At 43.8% G+C, this 22705-nt stretch overlaps 1 protein-coding gene across 1 annotated transcript; it reads right to left on the reverse strand.

The window, feature by feature from the left end:
* Window positions 1–719: 719 nt before the first annotated feature.
* LRRC52 (leucine rich repeat containing 52) lies at window positions 720–20807 on the reverse strand. Its single transcript, XM_002809853.3, has 2 exons — window positions 19816–20807; window positions 720–1172 (listed from the first exon to the last, which is right to left on the reverse strand). The coding sequence occupies exons 1-2, from the start codon at window positions 20435–20437 to the stop codon at window positions 853–855; spliced, it is 942 nt and encodes a 313-aa protein (XP_002809899.1). The 5' UTR covers window positions 20438–20807; the 3' UTR covers window positions 720–852.
* Between the last annotated feature and the right edge of the window lie 1898 nt (window positions 20808–22705).

Here is a 22705-nt window from a genome sequence, read left to right on the forward strand (position 1 = left end):
TGCTTTTACCAACTATGTGATCTTGAGCTGGTGACTTCATCTCTCCATGCCTCAGGAAAACGACAGTAACAATGACCACCTGACCTTGTTGTCATGCACATTAGCCCAGGGGCATATGTGCATAAAGCTGGGCACAATGCTGGGCACTTGGGATGGACCCGCTGGGTGGTGGCCACCTCTGTGTGGCCAGGCTTACATGATGAACCCTTGGTTGTGCTGCTAAATATTTATATTTCATGTAAAGGAAAGAACATGGACTTTGGGAGGCTGTGCTACTTACCAGTTGGGTGACCTCAGTCAGTTGTTTAACTTGTTCAGGCCTCAAATTTTCAGGGTAAAATAATATCAATATTATAGGATTGCTGTGATAACTACAAGATGGAGTGTGAAGATGGCACATGGACACATTCCATTAATGTTAGTTCTTATCATTGTCTCATACTTTTCTCCATTTGATTAATATTAATCTTCACTTCCACTTAAATTGTTTGCTCTTTAGGGAAGATCTTAAATCTTGTATTCCTTGTATCCATCCCTCCAACACTTAGTTTGGGGATGTAATAAGTACTTATTAAACATGAGATGGCTTACTTTTGGGGTAGACTTTCTCGGTATTTAGATGCATCCAACAACGTTTCTAAATTTTGTTCTACCCCATCCTGCTGAGCTCAAGGAATCATCCTCGGGCTGGTGAAATGGGAAAGGACCAAACTGTGAAATGGCCAGCAGAGATTTTATTTATTTTACTAGAAGGTTTCAATCTCTATGACAGCTCCAAGGTGGTGGGATGGGGAGGGCAAGAGAGAAAGCAGGGAGCCTGGGGGAGGCACATAAGATAGTGGTCTCTGGCAACTAAATAAGCTGAGGGAACTCCTGGACCGAGCTCGTCTGGGTTTGAAAAATCTGCCTGCTGACTTCCACCCTAGTCCCGGCCTCGTCCTCGTCCTCTTCGCTCGACTTGTGGCGGGTGTTCTGGTAGAGCACAGCACACACACCTGTGAGCCAGGCAGCCACAGTTCCCGCGGCGAAGATGCAGAAGCCGATGAGCAGCAGGAAGATGTAGTCTTTGTGGTCCAGGTGCGTGATGCACATGTATCGGAGTGGGTTCCCCACCCGGGTGATGGGCCACCCTGTCAGCTCTGTGGGCTCCACACATGTGGCATTTAGATCATCTAAGAAGAAAAACACAGCAGGCAGGGTGTTGAAACAGCATGACTCCCAGGGTCCTAAGGCCAAAGGGGATCAGGAGAGACCATCTGCACCCTCACTGGTCCAAGTGTGGTCTGTGGGCCAGCAGCATTGACATCACCTAGACCTTGTTAGAAATGCAGAATCTCAGGACCCACCTGTGACCTCCTGAATCTGAATCTGCATCTCAACAAGACCTTCAGGGTATCTGTTGCACATTGGAGTTTGAGAAGTACTGGGCCTGGACTGTTCCTTGTCCCCAGGCTTTGCTGCATTCAGGCCATGAAAATGCTTCTTAAGGATGCTCAAGGAAGGAGAGGCCACAACAGGGGTGGGGAGGTTGGAAGGTTAGGCAAGATTGCCATGGAGTGTTGACATCTCTCTGTTCTTTACCAGTCACCTCCCTCTTGCCCCTCCCTTGCCTCCATCCCAAATTTCCCTTCACCTTGTACCTTTCTCTTTAGCAGTAGCTGAGTCCAACCTGGCACCACTAGCATCCCCCAAGAGCATTGCAAGCCACTCAACTCTAGGGAGGGACAAGATTCTCTTGAAATGTTTACTGTGTGTTCTACCCGCTCACCACTTTCCCCACCCTGAACAAGTCGGGGGAACCCAGGGTAAACAGGTTGCCAATAAGGAAGGCAGTTCTGCTTCTCAGTGGTGATGTTGGCCATCAGTGGCTGATTATGTCATTGACGTGAGTCTTCAGTCATTCTTAGCAGCTGACTCAGCTTCCTGGCTACTTCTCTGAGCACCTCCCCATATGTAGCGCCATGGCCTTCACTATATGACAGAAAGAAAAGTGGGCTCTGGAGCTAGACAGGCCAGGCTTCTAATCCAGATTCTGTTACTTGCTAATTTTGTGAACTTCAGCAGGATACCGGATTCTCTCTCTGAATTCCATTTCCTCATCTTACCAGTGCAAAGAATGACACTTCTCAGGATAGTTGAGAGAACTTACTGACATAGGTAAGAAGGTGCAGGTGATTGTGCCTCGAACATGGAATCCTCAGAGCCCTATCACTGCCCCTGCATTTTTCTAACTCCATATACTCTCTCATGCTGAGGCTGAGTGCTTGTGTGAGATGCTCAGGTGAATGTATCCAGCACACACTAGATCACTGAGCTCCGGCTCAGGGCTGAAGCCAGGGCTTGAGACAACGACAATCAGAATTATAATAGCAGCCAGTATTTGCTAAGTGCTTACTATGCACTAAGTGATTTACAAATATCTCATTTAATTCTAATAATAACCTTGATGCACATAATATTATTTTCCTTGTCTTACAAATAAGGAAACTGAGATTCAGGAGATCCCATAACTTGAAGGTTTTAGATAACTGCAGAATCTATATAGAAGACAGAAGACCGAAAGTCAGTGTGAGCTTGTTTTGCGTAAGTGGGATTTGCAAACAGGAGCTATTTTGGAGAGGAGTTTCCTCTAAACTTCAGGGCAGGAACTGCCTGACTAGTGAAAACATCACTATCCTTGGTGACCCAGGATGTTAGGAAAATCAGGTTCAGTTAGGTAAATCCTAATGGGGGCTGGAAGCAGCATTCAAAGAAAAAGTACAGAAGTAAGTTGGCTGGGGAGAAGACATTTAGGCTTATGGGTGGCTGGAAAGAGCTGTCCTCTTCACCCGGACACCAATACCTGCCTCTTGCTTCTGTATCAATGCACCTACAGCAAAGTCATTTTGTTTTGTTCAGGAAGATGGCCTGCAGTGTGTAATGCTGTTTAGGACTCAAGCTTGTAGACACAAGAGGGGAAGCCAGTGCAGGAACTGTGTCATATCCACTGTTTGTAATGATTACAGAGGAAGAGAGAGGAAGAAGCCTCTCTCTAGACAGTGTGGGATGGTGGCCCTCAGGGCAAACCTGCCCCACCAGAGAGCTCTCAAGTAGAGGGAAAGGAGTTGAGGGCTGAAGTCGCAGGAACACAATTATGCCTCTGTACCTCTTTCTCGTCAGCCTGGCTTGAGGACCTCTGTGGTTTTGCCCAGGAGGCCTGGGCATGGGGCTCCCATGAACAGGGGAGGCGCCTGGGAGCTCTCCAGGAATCCTATCGAGAGAGAGCTCAGGTCACCTGCCCAAACTGTGGGAGACACATGAATCTTCAAAGAAAGATGTATTTGAGAAAGGAAAACACGGGATTCGGAGGGTCTGGGATGTGTCTAGGGGGGTTTATCTCATTCTATTTTTAAAAAGATTGGGCTTTCAAATTGCAGCTTGGGCGGCAGAGATGAGACTAAACATCACACACGTTTCCCCATTTTGGAGCATTAACTTTGAAAGGAGCAATTAGGCAGTGATTTTAATGCATTGTTAGGCTGCTAAGTGAGGGATGTGGGTGGCTTTGTTGGGAGGGAGGCCTGGGTTTCTCTCCCACTGAATTATCTCCCCCTCTTCCCAGTCTCAGTCACTGCCAAGATTTGGGCTCTCCCCTCCCAGGCTCCCTATCTCTATTGTTCCCCTTTCCCAGCTTGGGGCCATTTCACACACTTCTGCCAAATTGCCTTCCCCAAGTGCAGCTCTTCTCAGTCACACTCTGGCTCAAAACAGTCCTCTGACCTCCTGTGAACCTCAGAATAACACCCAGACCATTTGGCCTGGCATTCAGAGCCCCTCAGCATCTACCCTTCTCCTCTTCCCTCCTTACTTCTCAGCACTGCTGGTAACCTTTGCTCCAATTAAATTAAACTACATATTATGCCTTGATTACACCTCACCCTTGCCCTCATCTGTAGTTACTTTGTTACACTGCTCCTTTTTAATCAGATGCCTCATACCCCTAGTTTTGCAGGATCCTGTTCTTCCCATCTTTTAAGATCTAGCCTAAATGCGTCTATTCCAGGGAGACCTTCCTCAACCACCCTGTCCTCAGAGCTCAGAGGACACGTGATTGTTCTCACTCGTGAACTCATCCCTAGCATTTCCTTGTGTCATTCTTAAGTACCTATCACATTCTGTCTTGCATGATGGTTATTTACAATGTGCATCCTTTCTCCCCTACCAGGTAGACTTTTAGCTCTTAAAGATATAAACCATGTCTGATCATTATTGTTCTTGTTAATAATAGCTATCATTCATTGACTGAGTTGTGTAATTTGTAAAATTGAGGGATGTTCTGGTACTTTTTTAAATTATGAGATTCTAGGTTAATCCTACTGTTCTGGTTTAATTCTATAGAAACACTCTGATCCTTTGAAATTTCTTGAGAATTTGCTATATGGCTGAATGTAAGGTCAATTTTGGTACATTTTCCATGTGCTACAAATGTATTATACAGTAGATGCTCTAATAACATTGTTTCATTCTACGTCATTTTGTTACAATGTTAATGAGAAAAAAATATTCCCAGCCAGGGCCACTGTCTGTACGGAGTTCGTGTGCGCTCCCCATGTCTGGACAGGTTTTCTCCAGGTGCCCTGGTTTCTTCCCACATCTCAAAGATGTGCATATTAGGTGTACTTGTGTGTCTAGATTGTGCCAGTCTAAGTATGTGTGAGTATGTGTATGCGTGGCCCCCAACGGAATGGTGTCCTGGCCAGGTCTGCTTCCCACCTTACACCCTGAGCTGCCAAGATAGGCTCCAGCCACTCACAACCCTGAGCTGAAATAATTAGGCAAATATTATCTTACTTGTTTGTATAAATCTTTCTTATGTTTCATATTTCAATGCTAAATATTAGAATGGTTTTTTGACCTTTATTTAGAAGTTTGATGATGTTTTTATGACTAGAAATAAGCTTTAGAAACTTAACTCTTGTTTATATCAATTAGCCTATGGTAGAGTTGGCTTTGTTATATGTCATTTTGCTTAAAGTGGCAGTTTCTAAGAACCTATGGATATTAAGTTAGGATTTACTGTATTCTTTGTTGAGTACATTGTTCTATGCATGTCAGTTAGGTTGTGGTGGTGTACTGATCTTCTATACCCTTATTGACTTTTTATTTATAAACATCTATTGTCTCTTAGTTATTATTAGACTATTGTCTACTAGTCCCTCTAATTATGTAAAATTACCAGTTTTTACTGTGCATTGGTCTGCTCCATATAGTTCTTTCAAGTTTTGCTTCACAATTTTTTTTTTTTTTTGAGACGGAGTTTCACTCTTGTTACCCAGGCTGGAGTGCAGTGGCATGATCTCAGCTCACTGCAACCTCTGCCTCCCAGGTTCAAGTGGTTCTCCTGCCTCAGCCTCCTGAGTAGCTGAGATTACAGGCACATGCCACCATGCCCAGATAATGTTTATATTTTTAGTAGAGATGGGGTTTCACCATGTTGGCCAGGCTGGTCTCAGACTCCTGACCTCAGGTGATCCACCTGCCTCGGCCTTCCAAAGTGCTGGGATTACAGGCGTGAGCCACCACACCTGGCCTTTGCTTTACAAATTTTAAAGCTGTGTTATTAGGTGCGTACAAAGTTATAATTGTTAGGTCTTCCTGGTAGAATTACCCTTCTATCATTGACCAATATCTCTCATTATCTCTAGTAATGCTTCTTGCCTTAAAGTTTACTTTGTTTAACATTAGTATGGCTGCACTGAAATTCTTTTGGTGAGTGTTTGCATTGTGTATCTTCTTCTGTCCTTTTACTTTTAATCTTTCTGTGTTCCTATATTTAAGGTATATTTTTGTAAGCAGTACATAGCTGGGTTTTGTTTTTCATCCAAGCTAGCAAACTTTGTATTTTAATAAGCCCATTGACATTTAATGTAATTACTGATATATTTGGATTTATACCTAGTGTCTATTTTTTTATTTGTCTCACTTATTTCTTGTCCTTTTTCTAACCTGTTGCCTCCTTTTTTTTTTTTTAAATCTTTAACTTCCTTTTCTTTAGCTCATTAACCATACCTTCTTTTCCTGTTCTAGTATGATGACTTTAGAGGTTTTATACCCATCTACTGATCCTGGAGTGCCTGACATGTGCTAGGCACTGTATGAGATGCTTTACAAAATTAAGTTCTAAGCTCTACTCTTGATCATCCCACACGGTAGTTTTAATTATTCCCATGCTATGGAATGAATAAACTATACAACAATTCTTCCTTCTCTGGCTTTCTTGATTTCCTTGCCTCTCACACAGGGGATCAGCAAGTATTGTTTTACATGCTGTGCACTGCACAACTCCAGGAGGTTCCATTCATTTTATAGACAGGTGACCCAGCTTTATGCCATCCCTTTCCTCAGCCTCACTCCAGCGGGCCAGGGCATTAACTACAGATGTCATTAATATTGAACTTCTTATTGCAAATAGTTCCTAAGGAAACATAAACAACCACCTGGTTTATTTCTGTACACAGCATATTGCTCAAAGGCAGAAAACCTCTTTGTCAGAATCAGATGCATGGAAGAACTACAGTGTCTGGGTGCTGGAACCACACCTATTAGTGTAGGAGCCCAGGAGGATTCTCTTTCAGAAAATAGTATTGAAACCTCCAGTTATAAGGGGAACTGCTTCTTTTCTTGGTCTTCAGGAAGGACCCCAGTTCTGCCCAGGGCTCTGCTGCAGGTTCCCAGGGCCTTGGTGCCCCCAAAAGAGCCAGGCCCTGGGCAGGTTGCTCTGAGCCCTTGTGGTAGCTTGCTCAGGAAACTTCTGGGCTGACTGGAGGGGCAAGCATCTAGATGGTGGCAATGGAAAGCAAGAGGGTGGAATCTGAAGGCACTGCAATTACCTCTCAGTGAGTAAATTATGTTTCTATCAGCTTTATGCACCTTGTCAAGCACTTCCTCAACTTCTATCCTGGATCTAGAGAAAAACCTAATCCCCCCATTTTTTCTTTTAGGCCCCAGTCCACCCAAATATAACTAGATGTGCAGTGCTTTGCCTTCTATTTTTTTGCAAGCTAAGTTATGTTTTTGTTAAGGAAATTGATTTGCCACCTATTCATTTGTCTGACTCCACTCATTAGATTACGGATGCTATGAGGATAGGGACTTTTTGTCTGTTTTGTTCACTGACATCTATCAGGATGCTACAGTGCAGGGTGTATTTGTTGAATGAATTGACTGTTATTCAAACCCCTTGGGCTTGCTGTCCCTGACATAATGCTCAGGTGGAGGAAAGGGAACCTGAGTGGTAGAATATTATAGGTGGGTCAGCTGACCTTGGACTGCCTCAGACACTCTACACTGGGTGAGTACCAATCCGTATGAGAGTCTGGGGAGGGTTCAGTGAGCTAAGTGAAGCTCTAAGGAGGCAGGAATGGATGCTCTCTAGGACCAAATGGAGGTATAAGCCTTGAACTGGGAAGGGCACCTGCTCTGTCCTGTGAGACTGAGGAGAAGGAAACAAGGGTAAGAGTATGAGGACAAACTGCTGCAGACATGATATCAAAAGGTAATTATTATTATTTCCAAATTACTTTTTGAGAACTGTTTGAGAGCAGAGACCCTTTTTCTGTACCCTTGTATCCTTAGTGCCTGGCACACAGTAGGTGCTCAATAAATGTATGTTGAATGCAAGGGTGGATTATTGGTCTGATCTCCTATAGCACTTTTAAAACTCTGATGTCTTTGGCCTGTTGTTTAGGACAGGTTCCCCAAATGGAATTTGAAGGGATCACTATTATATATTCTGTTGTACTACAGGTGCCTAGAGGAGATGATTCCCTAGAAGGAAACCTAGGTTGGGCAATATGACTGCTCAAGAACACCAAAGCCAACTGGCCAACAAGGCCCCCTTTTCTGATCCTCATGCACAAACCTATGAGAATTTCAAGCCCTGGCACTGGCTTCTGCCTTTGCCTTTCTGGAGCTCCACTTACTCATTGCCCAGCTGTAATGCAATGATGGCATAAGCCAGGGGTCAGCAAACTACAACCTGTGGGCCAAATCCAGCCTGCTGTTTTGTAAACAAAGTTTTATTGAAACACAGCTTTCCCATCCTTTTACATATTTTCTAATGCGGCCTTCACGTTAATGGCAATGTTGAGTAGGTGCAATAAAGACTCACAAAGCCTAGAATATTTACTATTGGCCCTTTCTGAAAAGCATGTGCTGACTCCTGGTCTAATCCATCCTAGGCACCTTAAAACCTTAAGGATTTGTGTTATTTGGGCTTGTGCAAAGTACAATTCTTATCTGGTATTCACAATCCCCCCCCCCCCCCTTGTATATAGAGTCTATAGATTTTTAAAGGTTAAAAGTGATTCATAGACTCATGGAACATGTAGACGAGACCTTGACGTTCAGCAAGTTCAACCTGATTATTCCTGTGCTTTACAGGTGTTTTGGGTTACAGAATTGGTCTCGTGTATAACTGGTTGCATATGGGCATGATTCAGAGGCAAAAAGCTTTCTTTTTCTCATAATTCCTTCTCATGGGCTTGTCAGTACCCAGAACTCTGTCAGTGGGAGATGAAACCTTTCATTTCACCAATAAAATAACACTCAAAAGTGTAAAGTTTTCTGAAAAAGAAGCAAATGACTTAATCCCTACTCAGGGGTAGCCCCCTGCTACCACCTTTTGGTGGAGTGAGGGGAACAAGCTGTATGATGGGGCTGGGGGCTGGGCCCAGGTTCTTCTTGGAAGTTAAAAATTAAATTCTTTTCTTCTAGTTTCTTCTCAGTTTGGCCTAGAGCTGAGCCTGCTTAATAACTACCCATCTGCTCAGAAAAATCCAGAGAGCAGACAGTTGTCCTCATGGATAACAAACCATTATGAAACCCCAGGAGCCGAAGGGCACCATCATTCACCAGTTCACCAGGCAGAAACACCAGGCAGAAACTGTTTGCTTCCTCTTTCACATTCCACGTTCGGATCGTAAGCAAACCCTGCTAGTCCTACCTTCAAAATGTGTCCGGATTCTTGCCTCTTCTAATTACCTGGACCATTGCCCTGGTCCCAGCCAGTATCCTCTTTTGCCTGAACTGTGTTGGCCTCTGAATGTGTGTCCTTGCTTTTTCCTACAATCTCTTATCTGGAGACAGCAGTGGGAGCAATCTGTAATTACAGATCATGTCACTTCCCTGCTCAAAATCCTTCCATGACTTCCCATCACACTTAGAATAAAAACAAAAGCCTCTCCATGGCCTATCTACCCTATGTGACCTGGCATCAGTAATCTTCTATCTCATTTCTTCCCTTTCTTCTTTTCCTTCACTCTGCTCCAACCATATTCCCTTTCTAATATGTCAAACTCATTGCAGTTCAGGGCCTTTGTGTTCCTTCTCCCCTTGGTCTAGAAAGACCTTCTCCCACCCCACGTAATATTTCCATGGCTTCTCTCTCACTTTATTTCAGTTCTCTGCTCAAAACTACCTCCGCAGGCCCACTGAGCCCGAAGTATCTGCCTTGTTCTCAATCTCAGGCACACTCTTCTCTTCCCCTCTCTTATTTTCCTCCATGGCACTTGTTATTTGACATTATGTCATATATCAATTTATTTATTGTCTTCTTCTCCCACTAGAATGTAAGTTTCATGAGAGCACATCTGTTTCTGTTCACACCAGTATGCCCCGTGCCTGGCCAAGGTGCTGGCATCTCATTGGTGCTGAGTAACTGTCAGTGAATTCATGTACTCAGATCCCAGCCTGGGCTCCTTACCTCTTTGTAAATGTCAAATAGGGATAACAATGCCTGTGCCTCACCTCAGCCAAATGCTGTGACCAAAGCATCTTGACTGTTAGAAGAAAATGCATTGAAAATTACAAGGGTTTGTCTAACATGACTTTAATTCCATCTTAACTATGTTTTAATTGGATGCATTGAATTTTTAGTTATTTTCTTATTTGGGTTGAGGAGAAAGCCAAATTCACCTGTGTGATCAAAAAAGCTATCATTGGCCAGGGGCAGTGGCTCACACCTCCCAGCACTTTGGAAGGCCAAGGTGGGCGGATCACTTGAGGTCAGGAGTTCCAGACCTGCCTGGCCAATATGGCAAAATCTATCTCTACTAAAAATAAAAAAGTTGGCTAAGCACGGTGGCACATGCTTATAGTTCCAGCTCCTGGGGATGCTGAGGATCACCCCCGCCTGGTAAGTCGAGGCTGCAGTGAGCTGGGATTGTACCACTGCACTCCAGCCTGGGCAACAGAGCAGCGAGAGTCTGCCTCTAAACAACAACAACAACAACAACAACAACAACAACAACAAACTATCATTGCATATGGGCCATGCAGCAGATTAGGTGTTTTTTTATGACATCATCTTGGAAGCTTTAACATCCCGCTCAAGGGCTCTGGCTCCCCCAAGTTGAGCTCCTTGCCTCTGCTCACTCTGTTTGTTTCTGCAAACCCACACTGCTCTACCCCTCCTCTGCATCTCATGTGACACTCAGAATCACCACCAGGCAAAGAATTTGTAACAACAACAACAGCTAGCATTAATTGAACATGTACTGTGTGCAGTTCTAAAATCTTCATTTGGGTTTTTTCATTTAATTATCACAACTTGAGGAAATAGGCACTATTTTTATCTGCGTTTTGCACATGAGAACTTGGGTTGGATGGAGATTGTTGCTCACAGTCAAGTAGTTGGCAAGTGACAGAGGCAGAATGAAAAGCCAGGTAGCCTGCATCCAGAACCCACCTTGGTGTTGCCTGCTCAACTAGGATGTGAGCATCTCAAGGACAACGGATATTTTATAGTCGCCTAATTGGATTGGTGTTATGGAAGCATCATAGAAAACATTACATGAAACTGTGTACTTTACAGATATATAGTCATTCTTTGTCTTTTACCTCACTGAAAGAGGAATACAGGCACCAGTTGGGCCTGTCAATTGTATTTGTCCCCTATTATCACAGTCACCCCCATCTATGTTTACCCTTGCCTCCTTCTCTGCAGTCCCAGAGGGCAGAGGGGGTGCCATACCGCTTTCAAGGATTACCCCTTTATTTGGTTTTGGAGACCATCCATCCACTCCTGTCTCCTCGGGGACTTTACCCCACCAATGACTTCCCCTCTCTCCTATATCTTTGTCCTTTTTCTCTGCATCAACTCTTTCCATCAGCAGATAAACACATGGTTGGATCTCTTTTCTCCTAAAAATCCTCCTTCTTCATTTGTTTTCTCTCCAACTAGCACCCTATTCCCTTCAGTCCACAGCCATGCTTTCTGGAAGAGTAGTTTACATGGTTTACTCCTTCTCATCTTTGATGTTCAGTCCATAGCCCATTATGGATTGGTGTTCACTCTCATCATGCCAGCAGAACTGCCCAAGACATCAGGGATCTCTGGTGCTAAATCTGATGGACAGTTTTCTGTCCTTATCTGACCTGCTCCCACTTTTTGGAACTCTTTGGCTTCCATGAATTTATCTCATTCTAATTTCCTTTGTCTGGGGCCTCCTGCCATCCTACATGGGCTGCTCTTCCTTACTTGACCCTTTGGTATGTTGCATTCCCTAAAGCTTCTGTACTTGGCCCTTTTATTATCCTCATTTGAAACTCTTTTTCCTGATTGATCTCATCTTCTGTTAGGTTTCAATCATCACTAGTGAGTTGATGATCCCCAAATATATGTATATTTTATGCCCTGTTCTCTATTCTGAATTTCAGGTCAGAACATCCAAATGCCTAGTGTTTTATAGGGACTTCCCACTCAGTAAGGTCAAGATGGGACTCGGCTTCTAGCCTGACTTCCTCACTGCCCTCCTCCAAGTGTGTTTATGTCAGCAGAGCCCCCACACTGTCCAAGCCAAAGTCTTGGGAGCTACCATTGATTTTTCCCTTTTCTATATTTTCTGTATCTCATTCATTCACTCAGGAAACAGTAGTTGAGCATTTTCTCTGTGTCAGGCCTGTGCTTGTTTCCGAAGATCCAGATCTGCTCTCATAGAGCTTCTGGTCTATCAGGGAAGACAAACGTTAAATGAATACACATTTATTAATTAGAATTGTGCCAGAAGTTACAAAGGGTGCACAAGAAACTACGAGAGGAGCTAGTTCAGTCCCAGATCCTATTACTTCTGCCTTCTAAATGATTCCTTCTCAAATGTCTACACCTCTCCTCCTCACTGTTGCCATAGGCTGCCATACTGTCTGGCTTGAACGCCTATAGGAGCTTCCTTCCCAGCCTTACCTCCAGCACACTTGCCTCCCAAGACTTCTTAGGCTATATTGCATGTTCCCCAGAAAACCATTCAAGGCCCTTCCTAGCTGGGCCCCCATCCTTTTCTCTAGCCGCATCCATCCTTTGTAGGATTACCTCCAGGATGAGGAGCTCTTCACCTTTAAAGATGAGCAAACTGAGGTTGGCTGCTTTGGCCAGACTTGCACTGCTGTTTTTCAGAGTTCTGAGTGATGCTGGGTGACCTGAGGGGCCAGGTGTAGAAATCTGGCATTTCAGAGCTTGGAGTAACCTTCAATCACCTACTCTTAGGGATCCCAATTGGCCTGAGTCAGGGAGTGTGTCAGCATCACCCAGGGGTTCCTAAACGTCCTATGCTTGCTGCTCCTATCCCTTCTTGGATTTTCTGGGTGGCTTAGGGATCACTGACTCAGTTGCACCCCTCTCAGCCCCCTCCTTGCCCTCAGGAGGCTGCTTTTCTGGCTTTCAACAGCCTTGGAAGCCTTGGAGCTGCTGGTTGCCCAGCCTTTCTTTTTTTTCTTTTTTGGCCTTTGGTCTTTATTTTAATTTCCCTGATGGAGGACATGGGTAAGCATTGATAGTGGAATAACGTGAGGACCTGAATTCATTCCGGAAATCTAAGTTTGGGCACAGTTGTGGATGACTTTGTACTTGGTAGGTTGAAATGGGGCCATTATCCCATTACAGCAGTCTTGAATACAGGATGATATAACCTCGTAATGAAACTAAGATGTTCTCTGCTCAAAACGCCCTCAAAATGACTTGGACCTGAAGCAGCACATGACTCAACCCATCTGCTCCATGCAGATGGCCCTGAGTGGCTTTGTCCACTGCCTCTGCAGCACCCTTGCTCAAGCTCCTCTGATGTGTGGGCCCCACCATCAGGCTCATTTAGGACTGGCTAAGGCTATCAGAGCTGACACAGAGGGGACTCTCTGTCCTCAAACCGCCCCACTCTAGCCCCTGGTAGCTTGTCACTTTCTGAATTCTCACTGTTTCTGGTTGTTCCCTGTCAAATTGCAAATGCTCCCGGAGGGGATATTTCAAAAAACTAGCCATTAGCATCTCAGCTCAAATCGATTCATTTACTAATTAGAACAGCCACTGAAGGTCCAGAACACAGGCCACTGTTCTAGAGTTTCTGAAAAGTGGCCTAAGGACAACCGGCCTGAAGAGTTGACTGAATCAGAACCTCAGGGCATAGGACCAGGGATTCTTGTACTCATTAGAGTTTGAGAAGCACTGTTTGAGCAGGTCTGGCCTGGAAGGAAAGTCTGGGGCAATGAGTTTCTTGGGGTGGAGGCATTGTTTTAGTGAAGTTGAGGGTGCTTAATATAGGAGGTGGGAGAGTACAGGAGTTAGAGGCATCTTCTTCTTGATTGAACTTCCTAATTATGTGATATAGCCCTCATCACTGAGAACACCTCCACCTCAGCACTTGCCACTATGCACTTGCTCCCCTGGGACCCTGCCTGCTGAGCACTGTTCTCCTCTCACCTCCTGTGTGCTTATCTTTCTATTTAGGTCCATAGGCTACCAGCTATAAGAGGCCTTTGAGGATCTCTAACCCAAATCCTTTATTTTAAGGACAAGAAAAGTGACTCTTGAAGAAGGAAAGTGACTTTCCCCATATCACACAGTGGCATTTCTGGGATCAAGACAGGGCTTCCTGGCTTTCGATTCTATTTTCTGTCTCTTGTATCCTATATTATCTTATTCAAGACAAAAATTATGACTTTTTTTCTCTGTGAAACAGCCACCCCAGCATTATAATGCAATGTTGGGGACATAATGAATATACAATAAATGTTTCAGAGTTAAATGGATCATGATGTGCTTGACAGCTGGCATCAGGGAAAAACATTGAACTTGGATGTCAGGATATCTCTGTGCTGGGCTTTTCTCTATAGCCACTTACCTGTGACTCTGGATTCTAAAGTTCCAGCTTAAACATCCTATGTTAAACATCCAGCTTAAACATCCTATGTTAAAAGGCTACCCTGAGCAGTATTGTAGCCAGTAGCCTTAAGTGGCTATTTAAATGTATTGAAATAAAATAAAAATTCAGTTCATTTGTTCTAGCCAAATTTCAAGAGCTCAATGGCCACATGCGGCTAGTGACTACTGTATCCGACACCATATATATAGACTATTTACCCTGTTGCAGAAACTTCTATTGGACATTAGAGCAGACTTTGCGGGTAGAGGGGAATGGGATGTATGAGGCTAGGTTTTGTATGTTTTGGAGCTTAGAGTTTGAGTGAGTTTGCGAGAGCCTCCTGAAAGCCATTCAACCCTGTCCCCTGAGGGAAATCAAATATCTTGGGAAGAACTCAATGACCACTCTCACCTTCAAGTAGCATTAGTGACTGGAAAATAACAGTGCTGGCCAGGGATTAGTCCTCCCACTTGCTAACCTGGGCTAGAAAGGAAATGGAATGTGTGGGTCTGTTTTCAGTCTGTATTGATCAGGGCTCAGTAGAGCACCCTAGCAAGGGACACATTACAACACACCTCCATTTCTGCTGTAACTTTTGTGTTTAAAAAGTGACTACATTAACTCTTTGAGAACTGAATACTTTTCAGTACATCTGGTGAGTATGCCATTGGAGAGTTTCTTTTGCATCAGACCTTTGATTATGGTGCCAGATCTCTTGCCAACTTGAGAAAGTTTTGATATTCTTGTTCAGTGTAGCCTTATGATAAAATAAAATGAATGAAACACTGGGCTTCCTCTACAACCCCTCTATGGGGGAGGTCCTTAGCAAAAATGTGACACAGAAGAAGCATATGATATTGCCCTCATGTCTTTTCTTTTAAGACCTCTCCACTTCCTTCTTGCACCTCTGTTTCCTTCAAGGTTCTCCACTGCTGCAGAATTAATCTTAGCTAATCAAATTCCCAAGAATTAACTCCTCCTTCTGATATGAGAGATGATAAAGGCTTAAGGACACTTGTGTTATTCTTCCCAGGAGTTCATGTATTTTTGCAGTTTCTTTTTCAAGATCATGACACATAATTGGGACCCAAAAGGGTGAACCTCTAGTGACTAATTTCAGCTTAGTGGTAGGAAGTGGATAGGGACACATTGGGGCAAAAGTATTTATTGCTCAGTTATACCATGTAGGTGACGTCTTTCTCCTGAGGCTAGAGAAAGTTGCCTACACATCCCTAGAATGTAGTCTACACATCCACACCTGCCTCTGGAAGTGGAGCTTGTCTTTAGGTAGAGCTTTGGTTCTACGTTCAGGTGACTCAGGAACAGGCACCCTGCTGCTGCTGGTCCAGCCCCAAGTCTCATGGCCCAGGCTGAGACAAAGCCTTGATTTGAGCTTCTGCTTTTGTTCTCTAGGGTCTGAAAACCCATGTTCTTAACTTATCTAATAATACCCAACTTAGTCAGAATGTGACATAGACTTGTCCTGTCCCTCCAGGATTCTCCTTGCCCCATTTTTTATGGATTAGAATCTTAGAAGCAGCTGCCCACCTTCCCACATCCTATCTATCTTCCTGCCTGCATCTCTATAGTCATGTTTCTAGACAGAGTGCATTGTCCTCTAACACCACGTATACTGAGCCTTTCTGAAGTCCACTGCTTATCTAGGGGAACACTTGACTGCTTTCTGGTATTCTACTCTCTTAGTATCCTGTACCTTTCCTCATCTACCAACCATTTGTTTTTTGATTGCTTATAGTGTGTCAAGCTTAAATGCTAATGGCACTTCATAAATGTTCTCATTTCATTTTATGACAGCCCTAGGAATGTTGGTTCTATTATTATCCTTGTATTCAAGATGAGGAAATTAAAGTTCAGAGAGGTTAAGTAACTTATCTTATATCCTGCAGATAGTCAGCATCAGGGCTAGGATTATAACCCGTCAATTTTATTCCAGAAGCTGAGCTCTTAACACCGGGCTCTGCTGCCTGAGGGTGACTGTCCTTCATCTCTTGGAGGACAAGTGGCTGCCCCAAGTGCCTGTCACCCCAATAGGCACATGCTGGCCTCGTTTGTCCTGCCCTGTTTTGTTCTGTTATGCACAACTAAACTATGACATAGATATGGCACAGATGACCCAGAGTTACATAAGTCTCCATATGCAGCCTCAGGTTTCTTGGTTAGTTACCTTCATGAGCACTTGTTTGGCACTTAATAGGCACTCAATAAGTATTTAAATAGATAAATGGATGAACTGAATTGTAGCATGGAAGTCCTTTACTTCATGGCATTGCTTTTCAAGGAATATATGTGCACTCTCATATTGCCTTTGATATTACACTACAGTAAAAATTTCCCAGGGCTAAGGTTCAGTATTTCCTTGGGTCTAAAATGAGCCTGTTTGTGAAGTGGATTCTGTTTTATAAACACCAGATAACTCAGCTTATTTCATAGAAATCTTCCTATCTCCTGAAACGTGGATATATGTGGAGAGATACATGGGCTCCATGCTAGAATATGTCAAAGATCACAATTTTGATAACAAATGTGGTATAAATAGGTGGGCTTAAGTTTGAGACTTCACCAAGAATGTTTGCCAATAGCAAAGATATTTCCACCTAGCAGAGACCATGAATCATCATATGAGAGTCAAATGAATTAAATACCTTTCCTTACATTGAGGTTTGGCTAGAAGGCAAGAGAAGCAGCTAATGAATTTTACTGTATGTGTGTTCAACTTTATGGGTATGCATGTATCTGTTCATGTATGTGGGTGTGAACCTGTACATTTATGTATGTGTATGTAATATGTGGGTGGGTACGTAAGTAGGTATGTATGTATAAATGGTATATATGTGTGGGTATGTAAGTATGTATGTATATATGGTATGAACGTATGTATATATGGTATATACAAACCTTTGTGTTTGCATATGCGTGTGTAGGTATTTGTGTTTGCATGTGTGTTTATATGCATATTTGTGATTGTATGTGTGTATGGGAAGGGAGAACCAGACTGATTAAGGCCCAAATGAGAGCAAATGCTAAGGTTAGATTCACCCTTTTGGAGTTGGGGTAGACTGGGGTGAAACCTGGGTTTGCAAGGGAAGTACAGGCATATCAATGAATTTATGATGGTTGGTGCTTATTATCCAATGAAAATGATCTTGAGTTAGTTTCAAGTGGCAGCCAGATAGAAAATAAAGCTGAAGTTTAGATGCTGTAGCCATATGTTTATAATACAACTTATATTTATAACTAAACTCACAGGATGATAGTTATGTAATTTGAGGATTTACGAGATAGTATAGTTTTGTGGAAAAAGACCTGCATTTGAAATCAAGGGGTTCAAGTTACTTTCTTGCCACTTATCAGCTGTGTGATTTTGGGCAGGTCAGTCTATTTTCTCATCCAAGGATAGGGTTAAAAATACCAATCCTAGTCTCTTCCACAGGCCGAGGGCACAAGTTTAAGTGTTGGTGTGACACTCATGCTAAAGGAAATGAGGTACCATGTGTGGAAAAATGGAGGGAGATGAGCAAATTAGCAGTTGTGGGTGCGTGTGTGGGGTCCCACGGCTGGGGAATGAAAGCTTTGTCTACCTCATAAAACAGAGTCTTCATTCATGAGGAGCTTATAATCTTGACAAGATAGACACTCCTTTCTGATGTCTTGGAAAATATGCAGTGAAAAAGATCTACTTTATAATCCCATTCAACTGTGGATTGAACTGAAGAGTCAAGGAGTCCAAAGTGGTCAGCCTGAAAATTCTGAGAAGATACAACTGTGCAAGCAGAAATCTGATGAAGGGAGATGGAATGGGAGGTGAAATGGTAGGCTTGGCTGCTGGGGTGGAAGCCAAGCTATGTTACTCTTGTCATCTGGGGTGGGAGGTCCCACTTGCAACCTGATGGGCTGTACTCAAGGAAAAGTACATGTATGGTGGGGAGGGGCAAGAGAAGATGACACCCTTCCACAGGCTAATTTACAGGAACATGGACAGGGGAGAATCCCCTTTATGGACCACAGGTCATGCGTGAGGATGATTAATACTGAACCTCTTTGAAAGTGCTTTCTAGACACTATCACAGTTTTGGACAAAAGTAGGAAACATTATCTCTGGCTCCTAGAGTTGGTGTTATAGAGAGGCAAGGCAATCTACCTGAGATAACTGCTTCTGCATTCTAGTCCTGTTGGAAGATGGTCTGACAAAGTTAGTTTCTTTTGATTTATTCTAACAACTCAAGTTGTTAGATACCTCAATGCAAGTTGCGGTATCTGGCAGTAGGGTCAGGTGTCTAAGGCACAACATTTAAGGAGGCACTGACTCACAATATCTTATTCTCAGTGCACTCGCTCTCAGTGCCTCCTTAAATTTTGCCTACGAAAAGCCCTGCTTGCCTCATCCCAGTCCAGACTCTGCCAGGAGGACTTTTTGAGACACACCCATTGGGAGGCCAGGAGGGCACGTTTTTTACTTGCTGTCACCACTTGATTCTCTCTCCCCCAGTTCTCCTTGAAGTCTGTCATTCTGGCCAGGATTATTTCTAGCATATTGCCACCTGGGCAGGACTTCATGGTGGAAGCTTCAGCAGGAGTTTTATGAAGCTGCGTCTGTGAAAATGTTTTCAAAGGCAAACACCCAGGGAAGGGAGAAACTACATGGTTTTGACAGGATTTGATTTTCTACCCAGAGTCCAATTTTGCCAGATTACATCAGTGGCTCCAGACTTTCTGGGAGGAGTTATTTCTCGTTTTTCTGAAGCTCTGACTTTCCTGGGTAAAAATGCTATTATTGGTGGAGAGAAGAATTGGAGGGTAAGGATGAGACAGTAAAGTCCCTAAGATAAAGAGGGAATGAAGCACAGGGGCCATGGCAGGCCGGGTGAGGACAGCGGGTAGAGTGGTGGCAAGGAGCTTGGAAATCTCCCAGGTAAGAGTTGAGCATCTACCTGTAAGACTAGAATCTCTCTGCTTGACACAGTGAGCACTGGACCCTTTCTCCATTGATTCACGCCATTCTCTCCTTCCATAGGAGGCCAGCATCTTCAAAACAAAGCAGCTATCAAAAGCCCTTTCTTCCTTCTTCCCTCCCTCTCTCACTGTCTGGGTAGCTCACGTGCCCCTCATTCCATCTGTATATTAAACTTTCCCTTCTATATATCATACTCCTATATGAATGACTGAATTTACTTTTTGATCCTGGAAAAATTCAGTTGCTGAATTAAACAGATTAAAACAGTTTACCAACAGAATACAGTGTCCCTATATTACCTTGTCACTTTGCAATTAGAGTACTTTATCATTTCTAAACACGTCATATATTTGATGCAACTCTGTGCCTTAGGTAATATTATTGTCCCCACTTTATGGATTAGAAAACTGAGGCTCAGAGAAATGGTGACATTTTCAAGGGTAGCCAACTGGTAAGTGCTGAGTTTGGGACCAGAACTCAGCTCTTTGAATTCCTATTTCAGAACTTTTTCTTACTGCTACTCCAGTCAACCCAAGGGTGGGCCCTGCAGAGTAATAAGAATGCATTCAATCAGCTTCACCCAACTTTTTCTCCCATTCTGACCATCTTTTGAGTTCACCTTTTCTGGAGCCACTTCAATCACATCCTCTTCCCCACACTCAATCAAGCCCTCACCTGAGGGGTCCATATGGAACACTATTAAGAAGATGGCGAAGTCCAGGAAAGAGCAGTTGCACTTCCAGGGGTTTCCACTCAGAAACAGGGTCTCCAGAATAGTGAGGTGGTATAAAGCAGCACTGTCCAGGGTCTGCAAGCCGGTATTTCTGAGGTCCAGGTACCTCAAAGAGGTGGTGTTGGCAAAGGTGAACTTGTGAAGCGATAACAGGTGAGGGTTGTTGGCAATGTTCAGCTGCACCAGGTTGCTGAGCACCGAGAAAGTGAATGGGGAGATCGAGGTTAGGTTGTTGGAGCTGAGGTCAAGGTAGATGAGTTTGAAGACCCCGATGAAGGTATAATCCATCACCTCTCGAATCCGGTTGTTCTGACAGTCCAAATAAACAAGGTCACTGAGGAGTCCTAGATGCATTGCTGGCAAACTAGTGATTCTGTTCTGGTTCAGGAACAGCCTCCGGGTGTTCAGGGGTATGTCAAGGGGGTATTCGGTTAACTGCTTCCCTGTGCAGATTACTTCTTGGGCTTGACACAGACAGTTATTTGGACACTTTGACCCTGATACCAGCCCCATTCCAAAGGAAAAGAGTAACCACCCAGGGCCAGGGCTTGAAGCAAGGGACATAGTAACAAGCCACAACCACCCTCCTTTCACCTTCCTGCGGGCTCTGTCCCTCTGATCCGAAGGCTGCCGGTGAGGGGGTGGGGCGGGGGAGGGGCGCTGGAAAGAACTGTAACACTTTAGCTTTGTGCAAAGCAATTTTCCATTACAGGAGAACTGAACAGAAATTGAAACGCGAGGCTCAATGCCCTGCCGCCCAGCTTGGTGGCTCTGCCGCTCGCTCCCAGACTGCTGCTGGAAGCTTGCCCACTTGGCAGCTTTGAAAGGTCTCACCCTTTCCCTGCGTTTGCAAGTGAAGGGGAGCCAGGGGAGAGCCACATGACAATGAGGTTGCCAGTTGACACCTTTGTGATGTCAGCAGCCTCAGGAGACTGCCTGGCTAAGGGAAAGAGATTCCTCACCTCTCCTTCTGGGTGATGTGGGGGTGTTTTATGTGTCTTGGTAAGCCAGCTGGAACTCCCTGGGGGAGCTGGGGCCTCATGGGTAGGGGCCTGCAGCATGTGTGTGTTGGGGACAAGGCTGGGTTCAGTGTGTGGATGTGTATAGTATCTGTACCCTCTCCCCATGGAGCTGTAGTAGAAGATTAGGTGACATTGGACCCCCTAATCTGCAGGCCATAGAGGGAACATGGGACATCTCTAGGCCAACTCCTTTTCTTAGTGATGAGCAGTGACTTGCTTGAGGTCAGTTCTCAGCGTGGGTCTTTTCTTGGGTATTGATTTGGATGGGTGCCAGTTTTTCAGTGTTGCCAGAAGAAGATGGGAAAGGGGGTGTTTCTTTTGAAATGAGGCAAGGGGAATTCCTCTGATAAAGTGGTACTCTTTTCAGACTTTATTCCTAGGATGTATACATCTCTGTCTGCATTTTGAATATATGTATGTGTATTTAAAAAAAGTTTTTGAATAAGTATAAGCTACTCCTTCTAACACAAAACCCAAATGTATATATAAAAAATCTGAGTGCAACAATAGAACTATTTTTTTACCACTCGTATTCTCCTAGGACTTTTAAAATAGTGAGTGCCTCTCTAGTACTTCTAACGTGAGTTTATATTCATTAATTACTTGTCAGGTGATGGGAGTCTTTTGGACCGAGGGATAGAAAACCTGGAAGCTGAAGAGTTGGGATGTATCACACACCCCGTGGAGGAAGGCATATCAGGCAGAAATAAGATAAAACATCTGAGGAGATGAAACTTTTATTTTTGGGAAAATTGGATTTCATTTTTTAAAAACACTCATATATACTGAGTTGTGAATATTAATAACATATTGAAACCTAAGCACAGTGCCTGGCACCTGGTATGTAATAAATGTATAGTGAATGAACGATGTGAGAATGTTTCTGATGGTTTGCTTCCTTCTCTTGCTTCTTTGCCAAGAGAGAAATTAATAAAGTCAAATGGATTTGTGGCTAGTTAGCTAATGCTTGATTGTTTACTTACTCAGCATTCCTTGGGTGACTGGCTGTGAATTGATATGATGACTTAGGCGTGTTTACCAAATTGAAAGTGACCTTATTTACGTAGACATTTCAAATACTTAAAGTAATGACCCCAGTTATAGCTGTACTAATTGAAGCATGACTTAATTGATAGGGCAGACACCCTTTCCTCATAATTAAAACGAATTCTATTGAAAAATAAGTTCCTTTCTAGATCTTACGTGATTGCCGAGGAGAGAAATCTGGCACATGAAGTCTATAGAAAAGAATTAATTTCCAAAGTGACTGCTCTGGGAGCTGTGGCGAGGGTGTGTTTTGCTGGTGGAGTGTGGCAGGGATGCTTTGTTTGAAAGGGCTGTGTTTGTTTTCTGCTTCCTTTCGATGAGAAATGATCACTGATTCACTCGCCAAAGCTCATGGAGTGATTTTGCTGACGTTTCACCTTTTCTTTTATGCCGTTCTCCCTCTTTCTGACTTCTTCCCCTCAGACAGCCCCATCTCCAGGTTGCCCTACTTCATTTCCAGCCTCCTTATCCACACTAGCTTTCTTAAGATAGTAGTCTCAGGATTAGGCCTACCTGTTTGGCCGTATGGTTACAAGTGCTCTGCTTAGAAAAGCCTCAGGTAGATATATCATGCTAAAGGTTATTGACTGACACCAGTCAGCTATGCCTGTCTCTGGAGTATTACCATTTTCACAAAGCACTATGAGTGGTTTAACCTCAGGGAATATTCTTTTTGTTTGAGGTAGCTGTATTTTTTTTTGGTCCTGAAGCCTGGACACTCATGGGCTAGTTTCAGCTTTCCCAGGTTAGACCACATCTCTAA

The sequence above is a fragment of the Pongo abelii genome, chromosome 1 (assembly GCF_028885655.2).
Source record: "Pongo abelii isolate AG06213 chromosome 1, NHGRI_mPonAbe1-v2.0_pri, whole genome shotgun sequence".
Classification (NCBI taxonomy): Eukaryota; Metazoa; Chordata; class Mammalia; order Primates; family Hominidae; genus Pongo; species Pongo abelii.

What these genes read in the sequence shown, in the direction of transcription:
- LRRC52 (XM_002809853.3), bottom strand. Translation starts at nt 20,437, where the DNA reads ATGTCCCTTGCTTCAAGCCCTGGCCCTGGGTGGTTACTCTTTTCCTTT. An exon ending in GTTCCATATGGACCCCTCAG is followed by an intron (nt 1,173 to 19,815) that starts GTGAGGGCTTGA and finishes TTTTCTTCTTAG; the next exon opens with ATGATCTAAATGCCACATGT.